This window comes from Phyllostomus hastatus, unplaced genomic scaffold (genome assembly GCF_019186645.2).
Source record: "Phyllostomus hastatus isolate PE091 unplaced genomic scaffold, TTU_PhHast_1.1 phas_contig_86, whole genome shotgun sequence".
NCBI lineage: Eukaryota > Metazoa > Chordata > Mammalia > Chiroptera > Phyllostomidae > Phyllostomus > Phyllostomus hastatus.
Genome location: NW_025333977.1, coordinates 22,428,328 through 22,448,960, shown reverse-complemented (window position 1 = coordinate 22,448,960; position 20,633 = coordinate 22,428,328). Strand labels below are relative to the sequence as shown.

At 41.4% G+C, this 20,633-nt stretch overlaps 1 protein-coding gene across 7 annotated transcripts in view; it reads left to right on the top strand.

Annotated features, from left to right (window-relative positions):
* The first annotated feature begins 10,465 nt into the window (after positions 1–10,465).
* The window catches only part of TNIK (TRAF2 and NCK interacting kinase), a 346,968-nt gene continuing 336,800 nt past the window's right edge, over positions 10,466–20,633 (top strand). For 6 of the 7 annotated variants that reach the window (XM_045851226.1, XM_045851225.1, XM_045851223.1 and 3 more), the window contains exon 1: positions 10,467–10,903. In XM_045851226.1, coding sequence (XP_045707182.1) covers positions 10,847–10,903 — 57 coding nt within the window. In that variant the 5' untranslated portion in view covers positions 10,467–10,846. Of the gene's footprint in view, positions 10,904–20,633 lie in introns of all 7 variants that reach the window. The other variant, XM_045851219.1, reaches the window with a different exon arrangement.

Below are 20,633 nucleotides of genomic sequence, written 5' to 3'. Positions count from 1 at the left end.
TGAGAGATCACCAACAACATTTATAAATGCCTAGAACCTCTGTCCGACCAGCTTTAGGATTCAATATTTTTCTTCATAGCGACCCTGTCTTTTAATTTCTTCCACCCTTATCAGTTCTTCTGACATCTGTGCATTTCACCTGTGTTTCATTACGTTTATTTATGTGATTAGACTTTGTTTTTTGTTGATATGGACTGAATGTTTGTGTCCCACCCCCCTAAATTTATAAGTTGAAACCCTACCCAACAAGGTAATAATATTTGGAAGTGGGGTCCTGGACTGTGATTGAGTCCTGAGGGCATAGCTGTGGTAATAGAGCTTAGTGCCTTATAAAGGAGATCACAGAGCTAGCTTGCCCTTTCTGCCATTTGAGGACACAGTGAGAATGTGGTTGTCTATGGAGAAGCAGACCCTCAGCAGACAATGAATCTGCTAGCACCTTGACCTTGGACTTCTCAGCCAGTAATACTGTGAGAAATAACTTTCTGTTGCTTAAAAACCACCCAGTCTGTGCTATTTTGTTATAGCAGCCTGACCAGACTGAAGTACTTAGAGTTATAATGAACTCCCATTATTCCTTTAGTCTAACTGGGTAAAGATCTTGTCAATCAAAGAGACTCAATAAATATTTGAGAATGAGGAAAAAAAATCACCTGGGAGGGTGCTTGTTTAAAAGTGAAGATTCTTGAGCCCTGCTCCCCAAGTATTCTGGAAACATACATGTTAATTAAGCCCTGACTCCCCACCCTTCTTTGAATATATGTGATATAAGTGCCCTACGGACCATGCTTTTAGAAACACTGCCTAAAATATAAAGGCAGAGACCATCTTGATATTCAATAAATGTTTCTAATAAATTCACTTTGTGAATGGATGAGAATGGTGGAAATCCACAACTGATCTTATTACCAGCTTTTGACAGTCATAGCTGTGGGACTCTTGGTTTGTTCTCAGAACCTAGTAGTCATGCAAAATCATAACAAATATAAAAATGTGGGCACTTGGAGGGCACAAAAGAATTGTCAAAAATTTTCTGGCTGCAAAGTGGCTGGTTCTATCCACATTTACCAGCTTATTCACTACTGATTTATTGATTAATTTATAAGCAGCATTTTACTGAGGGCATTGTACTAGACTCTAGAGAAATAGAGCTGAACAAGGAAAGTTCCTTATGTTCCTCAGCTCCATGGTGGCAAAGAAAACCAATACAGTATCTTAAACACAATACTAGGGACAATGCATTTTCCAGTGTAGACCTCAGAAGTCATCCATGTAATTACATGAAGAGAATGTGTCAAATCTCTAGGAAGGTTTGGCTTCTGCCTTCTTGGGCCAACTGATAAAGCAACGCCCATTTCTCTTTCGGTTTCCTGGTTCTCTGGCGTCAAGAACCCACTCAGACAAGCTTCTTGGCTCCACTTTTGGCAGTTCCGCCTACGCCAGAGCCAGCATCAGGCATGGCAAACCCACTCATTTAGCTTGGAGCTCTCAGGCAGCCCACACATGAAGGGAAATGGGATCAGTTGTGTACTTTACAGTTTACTTAAGATAAAAACCACAACACAAATGGATAGTATTGGAAGCACAATATGGTATAGCAGAAAGAACAGTGGACCAGGAATCTGAGGGGAAGCAATAACAGTAAATACAACCTCGTTTTGTTTTGTTTTGTTTTTGTACAAAACCTTCAGTTCCCAATGCCCTTCCCAGTGCTAACTCTGTATCATTGAATGAGTCACACAAGTGTCTCTGGACCTTGGTTTTCTTATCTGTAAAATGAAAGGGTTGAACTCAGTTATCTCTAAGGTTTTTTTCCAGCTTTAAAAGCCTCATAAAAAATTTTCATCTACCCTATGACTTTATGGAAAGATCTAACTGAGCGCCCTAACTGGTGTGGCTCAGTTGGTTGGAGCATCATCCTGTGCACCAGGAGGTTGGAGGTTTGATTCCTGCTCAGGACACATGCCAGGATTTGGGGTTCGATCTCCAGCTGGGGTACATGTTGGGGGCAGCCGATGGATGCTTCTCTCTTGCATCAATGTTTTTTTCTCTCTCTCCTCCTTCCTCTCTCTCTAAAATCAATACACATATTTAAAAGAAAAAAAATGATCCAACTGGGCCACTCCTTCCAGTTCCGACCTAATCTGTGGGGTTACACCATTCAAATGTATGGACATGAAATAAAATAAAATAATTAAAATTATTTTGTGCATGGTGTGGTAGGGGGAACTTAGAATCTAAGTTCTTGAACAGGATACAGTTCTGTAGAAAAGCTATGTAGAAAAAGTAAAAAATAATTGAGATAGCCAGCAGGGAACAAAGCACCACAGGCTTTTGACAGAGTCTGGATAGGCGCTGGTGGTCAGAAAAGATGTCCTTTTATCATTTCTATTCCAGTGTGTTTTGTCACTGACCAGTCATGTATGGAATGCTTACTGCTGCAAACACTAGGCTGGGTCCTAAAAATACTGAGGGAAAAGCAAGCTGAAAACTCCATTGTTTAGCTAGAATATCATTAACCTTAAAGCTACATTAGGATTTAAGAGGATCAAGCAACAGAACTTCCAAAAAATTATAAATAATTATACTTTTACAATCAATAGTGAAAGATTACAGTTGCATATTAAAATTTCTATACATATTTGTTGTTAGGACTTTTTCAAAGAATGAAATAAAAAAATCCTGTTTTGAAAGGGCTCGCCAAACTTTTGGTAAAAATGCTTATCTGTATTTGGGGAAAGTGTAATAATATTGGTATTTAAATAAAGTGTTGTGTTTGTCTTTGGGCTTAAATGGCACTAGATAATTAGGAGAATGGCTCTGAACCCATTTAACATGAAAGATGTAGTGACTTGGCATTATTCTTCCAAGGGTAACTAAGTTAAAAAAATCTACCTACCTAAAACAAGACATGAGAACTATAAAACAACTGTATTATTTTTCTTTTTCTATTTTAGGAAAGTTCTATTTCAGGCAGTGCAACTCCAGGGACCATGCTCTCACCTCAGATCATACCGCATGGAATACAGTATATTAAATTTCAAGCTCCTAAAGACTTTGAGGTCCAGCATGGCGTGGGAAGGAGGAAAGAGCCAAAGGGAAAATAAACTGGAAAAGAATGAAGAATGCCACCGATGGATGGAAGTGGGATGTCTCTCAGTCTGTAAATGTTGGTGATGCCAGCAAAGGCTACAAGGAAGCTAGAAGGCTAGGGCGTATAATTGGACAATGGGAAATTGGAGGATTTTTTTTTCCTAAGGTAGAGGTGTTTAAGATAGTAATAAATTTCTATAAGCCCTGCTGGTGTGGTCAGTGGACTGAGCCCCGCTTGAGAGCTGAAAGGTCATGGGTTTGATTGCTGGTCAAGACCCATGCCTGGGTTGTGGACCAGGTTCCCGGTTGGGGGTTTGTGAGAGGCAACCAATTGATGTTTCTCTCCCTCTATTTCCCTCTCTCTAAAAATACCTAAAATATTGTAAAAAGATAATAAATTTCTGATTGGGTCGTGGGAGTAAGTGTAGGGAGAGCCAAAGGTCATACTAGTAAAGGTCCAAGAATTGTGAATTACATATTGAAATAAATCTGTGACATGAATATTGAACTCTCCTAGTAATGTGGACTGAGAATGTGGTATTTATGATTGCTGCCTTTTGTTAATTATCAAACTTTACTTTGTGGCCATCTCAAATCACATGGCTTTGCTTTTGTGCACTGAGAGCTTCTGTCTTTTAATAAGAGCACATATTCACAGGTCCCAGGGATTAGAACAGAGACTTCTTTGGGGCAGGGGTGGGGGAAGCCTCAGTCTACCAACACAGTGCGCAAAAGCAGAAAGAATGAACACATGTCTTTAACATTATACATTCCAGTTGTTTTTCTTCATTTTATTGAATTCATTAAGTTATTCTTGTTCCATTTTTTCCACTCAAGTATTTTTAACTTATATTTTTTTATATTTATATTTACCTATATGGTGACCCTTATATTTATCATGCATAATTGACTTACATTTTTCTGTTTATGTTTAGAGATAGTATGTATATATACCTACAAATATGACAAAAATTTTAACTCTCTCTCCTTTCCCTTTACCCTCATGATAAGATCATTTAGGTTTTAGGTTACCATTATTTCTTCTTACTTTATAAATTAACAATGGTAAAAACTTAAAAGTTTTATTTTTTGTAACAGGAAGTGATTGGCTACAAATATCATAATATCCAACTAAAGGTGGCTAAGTAGAATGAGAAAAGCTTATGTCACATAAAAAGAAATTCAAGGTGTTCTTGGATTATTTAGTGGCCTCATGATGTCATTAAGTATCCAAGGGCTCTTCATGTTCTGCTTTCTTTCTCAAACTCCTTCTGACGTGGTAGGAAGATGGCTCCATAGCACCAGCTATTATATCTGCACACAACCGTGTCTGAAAGTGTGTTATTAGTTATCTATTACTGCATAATATATCAAGTGGCTTATAACAATAAAATTTATTATCTACCATGGCTTTGGCAGGTCGGGGATTCGGGAGTAGCCTGGTTGGGTGGTTCTGTCTCAGGTTGTCTCACAGGTTACAGTTAGAGCTAGCAGGGACCGCAGTCACCTGAAAGCTTGACTGGCCTGGAGGATGCACTTCAAAGCAGCTCAATCACATGGCTGGCAAGATGCATGCATATCTTTAGGACTTGGTGCCTGGCTTCTCCTAGAGCAATAGCTCTCAACTGGGGGTGATTTTGCTCTCTAGGGGACATTTGCAATGTCTGCAGATATTTTGGGGTTGTCACAAATGAGAAGATGTTATTGGCATGTAGTGGGTAGGGACCATGGATGTTGTTAAACATTCTATGCTGAAAAGGACCATCTCCTACCACATGAGTTCTCAGGTTCAAAATGCCTATAATGCTGAGGCTGAAAACCCCTGCTTAGAGCAAGTGAACCAAGAGAGCAAGGTTAAAGCTGAAATGCTTTGTATTACCCTATTTTGGAAGTCTTCTGTGTTCTGTGTTGGAGGGATCCACACAAGGGTGTAAATACCAAAAGGTGAGGCTCGTTGGGAGCCATCTTGGAGGATGGCTACCACTGGCAAGAAGCTTTTCCCAGCCCTGGTCTCTTCTACTTCCTCCTTTCATTTTGTCAGTTTTCAAAGTGGAAAACCATTCTTGTACCCCCATCAGACTTCTTTTCACTTCTCTTTAGTCAGTGTTGCATGATAAGCCTATGTGTAAACCAATCATTAGAAGAATAGCATTACTATGATATATTTCGACCAGTTGACATTTATTCTCCCTCTGGGCCTGGGAAGAGCTCGTATTCTTTACCCATCTGGAGGATAAATTCTCAAAATTAGAGTTTGGCTGGTAAGGGAGAAAGAGAATGACTCTGAGTGGGTAACAGAGTGAACTGCCTTCACTTACCATTGTCTTGTATCACAAAGTTTTTTTTTTTGATTCAGTTTTCTCTTTGGTGGAATACGTTGCCCAATAATAATTTAAGAGATGATCAACCATTTGAATCCTTATGTGTCTGAAAACATTGTCATTATTTTGTACTCTCTCCTAAATGTTAGTTTAGTTGGGTAGAGAATTCTAAGTCAAAAACAATTCCCTTAGAAAACTCTGTCCCATTATCTACCAACATCCATTGTTGCAGATAAGAAGTAGGTGAACTGGTAAGAATTTCCATTTTTATCCTTAATGCCTTGATGGTCTGAAATTCCATCATGATGTGTTCAAATGTGGTATTTTTTTACTTATGCATTGAATAGGAGCTTTTAGCTTAAAGTCACTGGAACATTATTTGTCATTTATTTGAGTATTTCTTTCCATCCATTCTCTAGATTTCCTTTAGATGAATGTTGGAACTTCCGGATTTATTCTCCATATTACTTAAATTTTTGCTCATTGTTTTAATTCTTTCTTCTGCAATTTAGGAGAAAACTGAGCCCAGTCTTCCAGTTTACTAATTCACCCTTCAGTTCATCTTGATTAGGAACAGCATGGTGATTGAAAGCCTGAGGTCAAATCCTGGTTCAGCCACTTATTACTGTGTGACCTTGAGTAGGTTAATTAACCCTTTTGTTCTTCAGTTTACTCAAATATACAATGAATATACTAATAATATTGCCTGTTTTATGAGTATTAAGATAAATATGTCAATACATGAATGCATAGGAGAGTACAGCACACTATTACTTATTATTGTTCAATCTATTCATTTAAAAATTTAATAAACATATTATTTAATCCTCCAATTGGTTTATTTTTATACTAACCTGGTAGTTTTATAAATATAAGATCCTGTATTATCCTTCTTAGAAAAAAAATATATATAGCATGAAGGTTCTTCTTTATTTTATTTTTTTAAATATTGATTCAGCTATGTCTTCATCATTCCTCCTTTTTAAAAAGATTTTATTTATTTATTTTTGCAGAGGGGAAGGGAGGGAGAAAGAGAGAGAGAAACATCAATGTGTGGTTGTCTCTCATGTGGCCCCCACTGGGGACCCAGCCTGCAATGCAGGCATGTGACCTGACTGGGAATCGAACCTGCGATGCTTTGGTTCGCAGCCTGTGCTCAATCCACTGAGCTACACCAGCCAGGGCATTCTTGCTTTATTAAAGATAGCTTTGAGTGTTCAATACATTTGTTGACTGAAATTAGTGCCTCTAATAGTAATAGCTTCTCACAAACATTAGTAATTCTGGATTGTCTGATCATCTTAGCATTTGGAAATCGCCTTTGCCTGTCTGTAGTGCTGATTCTAATTCTGAAGGATCGCTTTGCTGATTGTGGTGGGAAGAAGAGCAGGACAGGACATTGCATAGGGCGGGCAATGCAAGCAGTGTACCTTCTGCATGTGTGTGTGGTCCCATTTCTCCTGGCAACTGGTGAGCAACTCCAGGGGCTAATACTCTCCCCCTGGCCCAAGCACCCATATTCACAGAGAGTGGGTGTCAGGGCTGGGGGGTGAACACATTCATCTGCTGATTTCTATAACCCTGCTTAATTTTCTTCATGTCACTTATCACCATCTCAAATAATCTTATTTACTGATTATTTATTTATAATTATATTATTTGCCTCAGTGAAGTCAAATCTCCGGGGCTTTGCATTGGGTCTTACACAGAGCAAATATGAATATTTGTTGAATGAATGAAAGAATTAATGCCATTCTTTAGCTACTCACCATGATGAAAGTGCCTGCTCCTTATAGCCATTGCTTTTGAGCTTGAAATCGCCCTAACTCTCACGCTATACAGTTCTCTTTGTGGCTGTACTGGTGATCCAGTCCTGTCTGCCTGTGTAATCCAGGAAGTCTTCTGAATTGCTAGACCCCTGATACTGCCTTTTCTTGTCTTTTAGAACTATAATGAATTTTTAAAAAAATACATTTTCTGTTATATTCAGGGATTTGTGGTGACAGACGATATACCGAGTGTGTTTTCATAAGCTCCATCAGCAGTATTATGATTCCCACAGTGTTTATTTCAGTTGGAGCATAGATTTGACATTAAGTAGCAGTGAACCTAATATAGAGAACATAACCCCCTTTGGAATTCTCTCTTTTTTAATAAATATTTTTAAGATATAAAAATATTTTGAATATACAAAAAGATACAGAGAACAATATAATGAAAAGCCATTCGTGTAAAGGCAAAGAAGAATAAGTAAGTTCGATGTCATTGTTGGAGCCTCCTTTGTGCTGTCCCACTCCATTTCTCTTCCTCTCTCACTGTCCTGAAGTCGGTCTGTATCCTTCCTGCCCGTGTCCGGGCTTTTTATAGTACACTACATATTTAGACAGATATAAACAGAATAGTGTATTGTTCTGCAGTCTTTCAACCTGCACGTAAATGATATCAGTTCTTTCGATCCTTTAGATTACACCAAGAAGAAAAATCTCACGTTGGTCAGGTTCTGAAAGGAAGAGCAGGCCTCAGGATAGGAGCCTTAGGCAGGCAATGATAGCTGGCTAGAATGTAATGATGTTGCTTTATTTTCCATTGTGTTTATTTTAGTGGTTCCCCTCTACTTTAGCAAGTGTTGCTAGCTTTCCATTTACAGTAGTGATTTATATTTCCTTTTAAATTAAATGTAAAAACAGAAGTGTTGATTTAAGAAAAATATGATGTAAATGTAAGTAAATAATATAAGTAATATAAGTAAAAATATAAGTAAATAATAACAGTATAGAAGGTACACAGACATGGCAAAAAGATTTAGGAGTTTTTTGCTGAAATTTGATACACACTTGACCTAAAGAATAAAGTTCAAGTGCCTCAGGGGATGTGAAGCTCTACCTGACCTGAACTCTGCTTTCTTCCTTAGTCCAGTCACCACTTCACCTACAGCACAAACTGCTTGGAGTTTCCACCTTCCCTGATCAGCTGGAAGTGCCTTGGCTGTTGTAACCTCCCCTTTTATGGTGTTTCCTGCAGCCAGCACCCCTGCCTCCACCAGACTCTCTCATCATCATTCTGGCTCCTAGGAAGCCTTCCTCCACGTAGTATACCCATCACCGTAATGAACATACAGTTTTGTAATGTAAGTCTAAATGCAAGGGTAGGATTCAGTGCCACTAACACGGCTTGCTCATGGCCTGAAATGCCTTACTATTTATATAACACCGGAAGAAAAGATCCATTTGTGATATTTCAAATAAAATCTGCAGTATAAATGTAGGTTCCTCACAAAAAAAAGTTTCATTTTAAGTATGTTTGGAGTTTTAGAAATAGTTCTGTTCATAGATCTCAATACCTGATCTTAAGTTATTTTCTTTCAACACTGAGAAGGTACATTAACTTGTCATCTAGATTAAAGGTAAAAAAGGGACATAGAAAAATAAAAACAGTGATAGGACATGATAGTGTTTTACGGCTTACTTGATGGCTTACTTCACACCACTTATTACCTCAAGCTAGATTTATTAAAAAATGAGAGATGAAATGGAGTGTTTTGAGTATAACACGTTTAAATGTTTGTCGTTTTAATGGCAAAATCTCTTAAATTCTTGCAGCCATTGAGATGTTGGAACAATTTTCACGTTTCAAGATCCACAGTAGATATAAGTATACACAATAATACTAACAAAAGCAGCACAGGGAACGCTTTTAAAAAGTCATCTAATGTCTGAAGTCTGTGAACTAACTGCCTGGGCATTCATTCATTCATTCATTCAAAAGCCTTATTCTGAAGCTGACATCCACACCACACGATTAAACTCGATCCCCCCTCCCCCCCGCCCCGTGCTTTCGGCCAGGTTAAGTTCCCATCTTAACAGAAGTACCAATAATCCTTCCAAAGCTATTGCTGTATATGGGAGAAAAATTCAATTGCACCATTTCGTCCTATGTATTTCTAGTAGCCAAGGCTGGAGAGGAAGGGCTGTGCGGTGCGAGTGCGGGGTCGGGGGGGAGGGGGCGTGAGGGTGGGCGGGTACGATGACTGAGGGATGTGACTCCACACTCTTGATCACAGAACGTCAAGTTTAACACTGTAAACGTTCAGCCTTCGAATGAGAAAGCGGGCGGTGTGAAATCGCTCCGGCCGTACATCTCGTACGTTAACATCTTACCCGCCAGGCAAACTTTCTCCGTCAGTCTGGGTAGATCAGCCGCGGAAACGCAGCCTGAAAGGGAATTGTAGGGTCCTCAGGCGGCACGTATTGCCTTGCCCAGTGTTGCCTTTGGAGTTACCTGAAGCATTCAAGCTATTGCACCCAGAGAGCAACCTTCTCGGTTCAATTCGGTCGTTTCCGTAGGGAATTGCGGCACGGGCACGTCCTGGGTGTGGCGATGCCAAGAGGAAGCTCAGATCCCCAGCTTTCCCGCTTCTGGCAAACCTTTCCTGCCCCAAAGCGGCGAGTAACCGTCCATCCGGGATCCCGGGGACCACTGGCGGACCCGACCCAGAGGCCAGGGCAAATTGGCGAGGCGCGGGGCTGCGCGCAGTGTGCTAGCGCGCTGCTCCCCCATTCGTTCGCGGCTGGAGGCGGATCCCCTTCCCAGCACACAAGTCCTTATAAGCACCGGTTGCACCAGCCCGCGTTACTCCAACCCCACAAATAATTAATGGGGGAGGGAGGGGCATCACTTTTCCCCCCTGAATTTTTTTCAGCGCCGGAGTATTTGACCCCTTCCGAGAGTCACCCAGACGCTATTCAAGGGCCATATTGCTGCAGTGCATGAATTGGACACACAAAAATGTGTGTGCCCCAAAAGCTCCTTTGCCCCTAAGATATGCGCTGCAAGGTTCAGAAACAGCTCTCCAGATCCATCCAGATTAGCCGGTAAGCTTCAGGGCGGAAGGGTGCCCTCCCCTCCCCCATCCACGCTGGTGCAGAGGGACCGGGTCAGGAAGCGTGGCCTCTCCCTAGTCGGAGACCACGCCTCCTCCGCCTCTTTCCTCCCCCCTCCCTTTACTCCTCCCAGGAAGCGATGATAGACAGTTCTGTGTGGTTCTCCACCCCCAACCCCCAGCTGAGTGGAGGAGTTGATGTGTCTCATTATAACAGCCAATGCAGCCGCCATCCACGCACAAGCAAAGAAGCATGTCCCATTTAAATACACCCACGCAGCCCAAGCGCCCTTAGCTGATCAGGGCGCGCAGCCCACACGCACCGCGGCTCCTGGCTTGGAGGTCCCGGCAGGTTGGGCTCCCGGACCCAGCGGAACAAGGAGCGGAGGATCGCGATCCGGCGCTGTGGATAAGGGGTGGGCGGGGGAGGCTGGGCCCGGGGGCCTCTGGCGCGACACCCGCATGAGGACGCGAGTGAAATAGACCAAGGTGGAATTTCCTAGGGAGAAGCTTCGGGGTGGTTTTGGTCCCTTTCTCCCGCAAAGAAGTAGACATGGCGAGTGATTCCCCGGCTCGCAGCCTGGATGAAATCGATCTCTCGGCTCTGAGGGTGAGCAGAACATGTTTTTCGATTTGTTTCTCGTGGTTTAAGTCCGGGTTGGATGGGTTCGGTGCGTGGATGGGGCTGGGACTGGTGGGCAGAGGGGGGCGAATGCGATGCAGGGGGGAACCTGGATCCTCGTTTGGTTTGGGAGCTGCTGAGGTGCTTTCGGCTACGTCCCCACGGCAGGGGCTGTGCCGTACGTGTCCTCCTTTGGCTGTGGTCAAGAACCCCCTGGGAGCGCGTGGGGCTTCTGCCAGTTTCATCTCAGAGCGGTGTAAGCGCATTAAAATGAAAGGCTCGTGTGTGTGTACACAAGCCCCGGGCAGTCGTCTCCTGCCAAGGCGCGAGACCTGTCTCTTTCTGCAAAAAGAATAACAACAGCGTGAATAAAGGCACTGGCCCCCCACGTTTTTCAGCTACCTGCAAAATGACATTTTGAGCCAGGCGGTCCCCACGGAGCCGAACCTGCCTCTCCAAGAAGGCAGCTATTGCTATGCTGGTCTTGTAGATGGCAACTGCCTCCCCTTCCCCCTTTCCTGCCGTCCGCGCCCGGACTCCCTCTCAGCGCTGTCTCAAACACCAGTCTGCCCCCTCACCTTTATCTGTGGTTTAACTCAGCCCTGCCTGTGCTGACTTTGTGGTTGTAACGTTTCAGTTTTTATGGCTGAACTTCAGCAGGTGAAAGGGATGTATTCTCCGCTTTCCCCCAATCAGACCGGAACTCCCGGGATCGTGAGAGAGAGAAAGAGAGAGAGATAGAGAGAGAGAGAGAGAGAGAGAGAGAGAGAGAGAGAGAGAGAGAGAGAGAGAGAGAGTGTGTGTGTGTGTGTGTGTGTTTCCCTGTGTCTGTGGCCAGCCCTTTGTAGAGCACTTCCCAACCCCCAGCCCCACTGAAAGTCTGCGTTTACCTTCTCGTGAATGGCCTCAGTCGCTGTTTCATTGTATTGACTAAGACATCACCCATATAGAATCCATTTTGCTGTTGTTTTGAGACCAGAATACCAGGAATTTGAGTGCAGCCTCGACGCCTCCCCACCCCCACCCCCCAATCCCACCACTGTCTGTCCTTCGGGGAAGCAGGCAGAGCTTTCTTGCCATTTTAATTAGATGCTGCCTGCCGGGAAGGGGGTGATGGGTGGGGGTGGCGACAGCAGCGGGGGTCTGAGAAGAATTGGACGCCAATTTAAAGACGGCTTCTTCCTCTCCTGAAGCAAAAATAAAATAAAAAAAAAACAACTGCATGTACGTGCAGCATGGAGGGTCGGTGAGGCCAAATTGATGGTGGCTGTCAACCCAGGGACATGCAGGGTGGGTGAGGCTTCGAAGTTCACACGCCCTCCTGAGGGAGTACATTGTTAAATTGATGCTAAATCTTGGGGTTATATACCTGCATCTTCAGTACTTCTCCCGACATTGCCCCCTTCTCCACGGTTATGTTAAAGAGCTGCCTCGATGGTCCAAGTGTCACTTTTTCTTTAGTCTCATTAATCCTCTCTTCCTACCTGCTCCCCGCCCCCCCTTTTAACTCTTCCTCCCCCTCTCCTTAATCCTTGAATCCAAGAGGTGAGGTTTCTGCGAGGCAGTCAAGGGGTTGAGGAGGAACAGAGATGCCATTTGTAACTGGCTTTTTTGATAGCTGGGCAGCAAAAGCTCATTCATGCGTTATTACAGTAAGCTGTCTATTTCCCTGGCACCGAAATGCCACATGCAGAACAGGGTGGGGGCTGGTAACAGGCTGGGTGATTTGGCCGCGTCTGTGGCTTCCTGCTTTACGGACTGTCATTTGCCCTACTTTGTGCGCTGGGAGTTGCTGCCAGCCAGTTAGCCAGGTAGATGGATGGTCCAGACTTCCGGGCAGGGGAAAGTGGCAAAGGTCAGGGAAGGGGCCTGGACAATGGGTAAGGCTGTGATCTCCCTGAACCGGCATCTCAACATTGCTCCCCTCATGAAAAGCGCCTTGATCTGATTTTAAGTTGGGCTTGGCCAGCGGGGTCCCTTGTCGTTTTTTCCTGGGAAGGTTTTTCAGAGCTACTGAGCACAGAGCCTATGAGCAACTATGAGGGCTCACCCGCTGGCCTGGAGTGCGATTCACACATGGGAAACCAGCGCCTGAGATCTGTTTTTCGAAAAGATAACTTTGCAATTTCAAAATTCACTGAAATTGTTCTTTGTGGCTTGTGCTCGGTGCTCTGCCTCTATTTCTGCCTGCAAGAGGTGTGGAAAGAGGAGGAGCCAGGCCAGCCCAGGAGGCTGGGGAACTGCTGGCTGGAGGACTTAAATGCAGATGTGGAGACAGTTGGAGGGCTGGGGACCAGTCTCGTGGTGGGTGATATGGGCATGGTAGGAGTGGGTCCAAAGGCCATATAAATAATCTCCACAAATCAGAGGGCAGGTCATCTATCTCTGTCTTCTACAGTTAGGAGAAATGAGCTCATCTAGAGGAGAGGTCTCATTTGTTCCTAAACTCTCAGTAAAGCCTGACTTCTGAGAACCTTCTGGGAATGCCTGACCCCTGAAATGCAGCCAAGGTCAGTGGCTTCTAGGAGAATTTGCTGCAGCCCTACCAGTCCCTTGCTGTTTCAGTGGCTCTTTAATGTACACAATCAATGCTCTTTTTGTCAACGTTGCACTCAGTGCACTAAAAGCAGATCCTGTCTGGAGAGGCCTTTATCCTTCTTGTTTTGGGGGCTTATTGTTCTCAGTCAGTGATCCCAGACTGGACCCCGTCTAAATTTTCCCTAAAAAGCAACAATGCATAATTTAAACCAGAGCAACCAGTAATAGTACTGATTATTTAAATTATGCAAGATGTGGATGGTTTTTAAAAGTAATATAAAACAGAATCTTTGGTTAGGAAAGAGATGATCTTAATCCATATTATTAGTCCTTATTTTTAGAGCTCTGGAGAGAAACTACATCTTAGGGGATGGGGTGGGGTGAGTGCATTGATTTAGAACTGGAAGAAAATCATAGAACACTTAGCCCCTCCTTTCATTTAATACTTGGGAAGCTGAAGCCCAGAGAAGTGAAATCCATTGCCCAAGGTCACACAGCCCCTACCCCCTTACCTCTTGGGTGGTTTGAAGGTGGTATTTGGTTTCCTGACTCCTCCCTCATTCAATGTTGTTTGCTCTCAGTCACACTGTCTGTGCTTGAATCAGAAATCAATAATACATTTTCTGTCTGAGCACACAAAAAAATGGCAGACAGGAATAATTGCACCAGGATCATGGAATTTTATATCTTGAGAATAGAGAAACTGCTTTATGCAGGTAAGCTCATAAAACACATACCATGGAGCTTTAAGGTGCCTATGGAAATCATCTTGTTCAATCCTCCTTCAATTCCTTGTCTGCAGGCAAATGGCTGTCTAAATTGTCTAGGATAGGTGTTGGTCCTGTGTGATAGCCTCTCTCCATAACCCATCTCCATCTGAACATGTCTGAGAGGTCATCTAGACATGTACACTGTTCAGATGTGTCTGCATGTAAGGTTTATAGCTTCCGGTATGCTTTGTAGAATCTGTGTGGTGCCTATATATAGTATTATGGATGTAAACTATCCATGTGGCTATATGAAAGTGTGTCTACATGTAGGCTACAGAAAACAACCTACTCATTCAAACCCAGGGCTTGAGTTCAAGGCATCACAGTATTGACAGAAATGAAATTTGCTGCCAGTATGCTTTATTACACATGAAGTGAGATCAGCCCAGAAAGCTTTTTGGAGATTAGCATATATCTGAATCTGACCACTTTGGCTGTCCCTAGCTTGGCCCAAAGAGTAAGACATTTAAGGCCAAGACTGGTCGCCGCTGACTTCATACTCTTGTTTCTGCCAGGACTCACACTCATTTTTCTTTTTGAACAGATTTGGATGACCTCTGCTTGTCTTTTCCCTGACTCCTCACTCCCTTCCTGGGGCCTAGCTATTTCTTTCTCCATCAAAACCTATTCTTAAGGGTGGGGGGAGGTAGGAGAGGGTAAAGGAGAGGATAAATGGTGATGAAGGAGATTTGACTTGGGGTAGTGAACACACAATACAATATATAGATAATGTATTATAGGATTATATACCTGAAACCCATTTAATTTTATTAACGACTGTTACCCCAGTAAGTACAATAAAAATTTTAAAAAACACAACTAGATTTAAGAATTGACCACATCTGGAAGGCTTGCATGCATCCTTCCCACTATACTTTTCATGCCTGTGTTATAAATGGCATGTAGTTTTCTTTTGGCCTCATCACTAAACTGTTAGGCCAGAAGCTTGGTCTTGCTCGACTTTGAGTCCATAGTTCCAGTTAGTTGAATAAATGAATAAATGCATGAATGAGTGAGTGAGTGAATGGAGTGAACTGAGTACCAAGTTCTATGTCCATGTGTTAATAGTTTTGGAAATGATCCCAACTGCTTGCCTTCTCATACACTGGTTTTTTGTTGTTTTTTTTTATATTTTTTAATTTATTTTTATTTTATTTATTTCACATGCCCGTGCTCAACTCACTGAGCTACACCAGCCAGGGCCTCATACACTGGTTTTAAAAATCAAATTATTGATTTTTAATCAATAATTAAAAACCCCTGGCTGGTGTGGCTCAGTGGACTGAGTGCTGGCCTGCGAACCAAAGAGTTGCCAATTTGATTCCCAGTCAGGGCACATGCCTGGGTTGTGGGGCAGGTCCCCAGAGGGGGCGTGCGAGAGGCAACCAAACACTGATGTTTCTCTCCCTCTCTTTCTCCTTCCCTTCCCCTCTCTCTGAAAATAAATAAATAAAATCTTAAAAAATTCAAATTATTTATAGCGATGCTTTGAAAACTATAAAGCACTATACCAGTATGCTAGGCCATGATTAAATAGAATTTTATGGGAAACTTGATTCCATCAACATTTGATCCCAATGATTACACTTAATTGAAAATGATCCTGAGAAAAATGTCCTACATCTCTTTAATAGTATTTTTTCCTTTTTATATTTCGGTTTGCCCTGGTACGTTTCTCTGGTGTCCTGGGTTAACCTTTGCCCTAGAATCAGCTTTTATTACATGTGAGGTGAGCTGAGCCCGGAAGGTTTCTGGAGATCAGCACATTTCTAACCCAGTATCAAGTAGCAGCATTATGCATTAAATAAAACCTTTCAAATTTTCTTTTCTAAAAATGACTTTTTCTCCTCTTTATGGATTGACCATTATTCAACCAAAATTAGATTAATTATGCCTGTGCCTTTTTAAAGTTTGTGTTTGGAGGGGTCAGTGTAGAAGGGTGGGCATCTAAAAGGGACACTACTAGTCCAGTGTTTAAAAGCTTAAAACATGCTGGTCAGAGGTTTTGTAGGGCTTAAAGAAATCTTGAATTATTATTAATTCACTACCTATGGTAATTTAAATTTAATCTTAAATGAGAGGTTAGTAATTGTTGCAGGAATTGATCACAGTATCTTAAAATGAAATTAGCAGTTTTAAAATGAGATATATTTGTCATATTTTAGAGCTATTAAACAGGTGTTTTCTTTGCTTTGACATTGCCTCATAATAAAATAGGGTGTAGTGGTAGTTATCAGAACATCAGAGAAATCTGCATAATCACTTTCAATATTCATTACTAACTGGAGTTATCTTAGTACAAAAGCTAATATAAGTCATGGTATGCTGTTTGCATAATTATCTGCGTAGGAGGTCATGGAATATTTTGTCGATGAGAGAATATGCAGTGCGTTTCCTTCATGGAAATATCACATTTCCCCCCCTTATCTGTAAGGCCCTTTGAAATCTTATAATTTTGAGTCTTGCTGGTTGTCCCTTTCTTCCTTCTGTGTCTCTGCCCTGCAATTAATCTTCTGTGCCCGTCTTGTTAAATGCCTTTCCTTCTTTCAGTGATAGTGGTTCTAAAGTCCACCCAGCTTTGAGCCACTGTGATTGAATCATGGCTGCCATGCCCAGCTGGGCACAACCCATCTCTGAGTCTGTGCTTCTGATAGACTTCGGGATAATTTGTGCCTAAAAGATGCTTTTAGGTAAATCGGTTCTTCTATTTCTGTGGGGGAAGTCGCTCTCTGAGAACAGGGCCTGAACTAGCAGTGTGCTGAGAATTCCAAGAAAATCTGGGTGATATTTTTTGAATGAAATGTTATTCTGCACATATAAATATAAGGTTTCTAGTGGAGAGAGAGGGAAGACTTAAATAGAAAACGTTGGATGAATTCCGCTTGTAATTTCACTCTGGTTGGAAGCTTATTTCCCTCTAGAGAAAGATGATTCTCTACTCACTTTTTACTTGCCCAGACTGTCTCCATTTGTCTCAAGGGAGTGCCTTGAAATTCTCAAAGCACATTTTATTCCACCACAATCTTAAAAATCCTTTTTTAATAGCTATTGTCTCCATTCCTCCCACCACGGCTGCAGTTACTGTCATGACAAGACTTGGCTCCTCTGTTTCTGCTGGTGTCCCATGGACACTACAGTATGGTGGTCTTCCTGAAACACCGTTCAGCACAGGGTCATGGCCAGCGCTGATCCATCCAGCTTGGCCACCCAGCCAGGCTGCAGTTGGAATGACCATCCCTTCACTCCACCACAGGGAGCAACTTCCTTCTCCCCACGGATGCTCTTTAGGGGGGTGCCCTACCTTATTCTCCTTTTCTGTACCTACTACCCTAACACTAACCGTTCATCTGCCACCTTTCCAAAAAGTTGCCCCTGATTTCCCTCAGGTAGAAGCTATCACGTCCTCTTGTAAATCCTCTCAGAACTGACCTCCCAACTCTTTTAGAACATTCTGAACTTTCTCTCTTGCATTATATTCACTGCGAGACAGTAGACTTCATGAAAGCAGTGCATATATTTGATTTCCTTAGGAAACCCCACCAGCATGACCTCTTGGGCTGCAGAGCCCAGAAAATACAGATTGTGAATGGGAGCAAAGACTGCTGAACTGTTAAAATTTTGTTTAATTTTTTTAAAAAAGCTTTTTCTGGTTCTCATTATGACAGCAACACATGATCATTGCAGAAAATATGGAAAATGGTGAAAAATCAAAAAGAATTTGTGATTTCCAGTGATTACCAAGTATACATTTTATAGATAGCTTAGTGATTTTTTCCTATGCATAGCCAAATATATAAATTTAAAATTAAGATTATGTCATATATAGTACCTGCAATCTGTTTTTTCAAGTTAATAATCAGACTCTTTGCATGGATTAATTTTTATGACAAAATTTAAAAAAACTTTTTATTATGGGAAATAAAACTTATGGAAAAGTAGAAAAAATATTAGAGTGCTCAAACTTTGCTAATGGGAATATAAAATCATATAGCCACTTTGAAAAACTGGTTGGCAGTTCCTCAAGATGTTAAATAGAGAGTTGCCAGGTTACCCAGCAATTCCACTGCTGGGTATATACTCAGGAGGATTGAAAACATACCTACTCAAAAACTTGTACACAAGTGTTTATGGTAGCATTATTCATAATGGCCACGGAATGGAAATAGTTTAAATATCCATCGGTTGAACTAATGGATGAAATGGAGTACATGAATATGATGGAATATTATTGGCAGTAGAAGGAAGTGCTGATACATCTGTAACATGGATGAACCGTACACTTAGTGAAGGAAGCCAGACACAAAACACCACGTATTATATGGTTCCATTTATATGAAAAGTCCAGAACAGGCAAATCCATTGAGACGGAAAGTAGATTAGTAGTTGCTGGAACAAGAGAGGAGGAGTGGGAAGTGATTGCTAATGTCCTAAAATTAGTTAATGGTGATGGTTGTTCAACTCTGTGAATATACTAAAAATTACTGGTACTCTTCAAAAGGGTGGATTTTATGGAATGTGAATTAAATCTAAATAGAACTGTTACTTAAAAAGTAGACAAAAAAGTATAATGAGCCCCCCCAACTTAAGTTGTCCACTTGTGCCCAATCTTGTAGCTACAGCCCCACCTACTTCTTCCCCCATATTATTGATATTTCAAAACCGCATATTATTTGATTTGTAAATATTTCAGTGTGCATCTCTAAAAGAGAAACAGTCTTAAACTATGTAACCACAACACTATTATCATGCCTAAAAATTAGTATGTAATTTTAAATTTCTTTAAATAGTCTGTCAGTGTTCAAATTTCTAATCATGTTTTTAGTGAACGCTTAGCACTTTACTGAGGGTATATATTTAATCACTTTCTATTGATTAAGCTTTTGGTTATTTTCAACTTTTCAAATCTCATAAGTAGTGCTTTGATAAGCATCCTTATGCACAAGTCTTTGTATATATCTGTTTCCTTAGAATAACTTCTTAGAAGTGCTGTTTACAATGAAAGCATACAAATGATCTCTACAACTCTTGACATTGGCACATTACCTCCCAATTTCCTGTGAGGTAGGTATATATCATTTTCAGATGAACACCTGAGGCCTAGAAGAATCAATTAATTGCCTCAAGGTCATAGACTAACTAAATGGCCATGCTTTGACTGACCTCCCCCAAAGCCATCACCCAGAGTGACTCACACAGTTCTTTGATTTACAGACCGTGCCAAACATTAGAATTATCTGATGTATTCTTTCCCAGGGGTTCACGGATTTCCCAGAAGCATTGTGTTTGGGGCACAAGATGTCTTTGATGAGCATAGTGGTGTTTTTAAGAGTTATTTCCAAGGTATTTCTTTCTTGCAATTTTGTTTTTTTTTCAATATCCAGGTCAGCTTAGAATATGTTCATTGTTCTTTCTATTGCCTAACAACCTAAAAAAACCATAAAATGCAGACCATTTTGGTATTAGCAGTGATTTCCTTGTACATTGTGTATATGGGATGTTTACATTTAATCTTTCATTCTCTTCGGAAAGTGGTCCAGCAGCTGCATATGGAAGACGTGGAATCAGGCTCAAAAATTTCCATTGTTTTAAGGACTGGAGACCATTGCATTTGTGACTATCAGAGAAGACAGGGGGAGGAGCCAGAAGGCGTGCTGAAGCAAGGGCCATTCTCAAGCCTTTGGCTATCTTGAGTTACACTTTTTTTTTAAAGGTGGATATAGACATTTTAAAGGTACAGTGGAGAAAATGGAAGGTAGAGCTGGCAATCAAAAGAGTAGAATCCTGTGTTTTGAACCATCATCTACTTTCCACCTTGTTTATAAGTAAGAAACTATTAAAATCAACACAACTTTGTGGTTGTCAGTCTGGTGAAGGTCAATTGCCTTAATTCACTAGACTTTATAACCTAACCCTTCATTTAAAATGCCTATAAATTATTTATGCCTAGGGTAAAATCTCAGAGCTTCACATGGACATGGTTCCATCATTTCTACTTCTAGGTTTTTTTTAAAGCTGCTTGTAATCAAATTATAGCAGTGTGGTGGGTGAAATAAGTGGTAAGCAGTAATTGCAAACTATTTAAATAATAATAATAATATTTAGCATTTATAGAGCACTTTATATCTTCAAAGTACTTGCAAACATTATCTAATTAAATATCCTCCCTGATTATAAACTGGATATAAATGCACTTAATTCTAGAACAAGGTCATGAGAAAACTATGCATTTGACAGTTAATGCCAGCTATGCTTTAAAGGTTTTTAAAGGTTTATCCAATGTTGGGAGAGTTAGAGTTTGGAATTCCATAGGTATATCCAATGATGGGAGAAGTAGAGTTTGGAATTCCATTGTATTGTTTTTATGCATCCTTTTGTTCACCTTATTAATACCGCTACTTGATTTCTGGTCC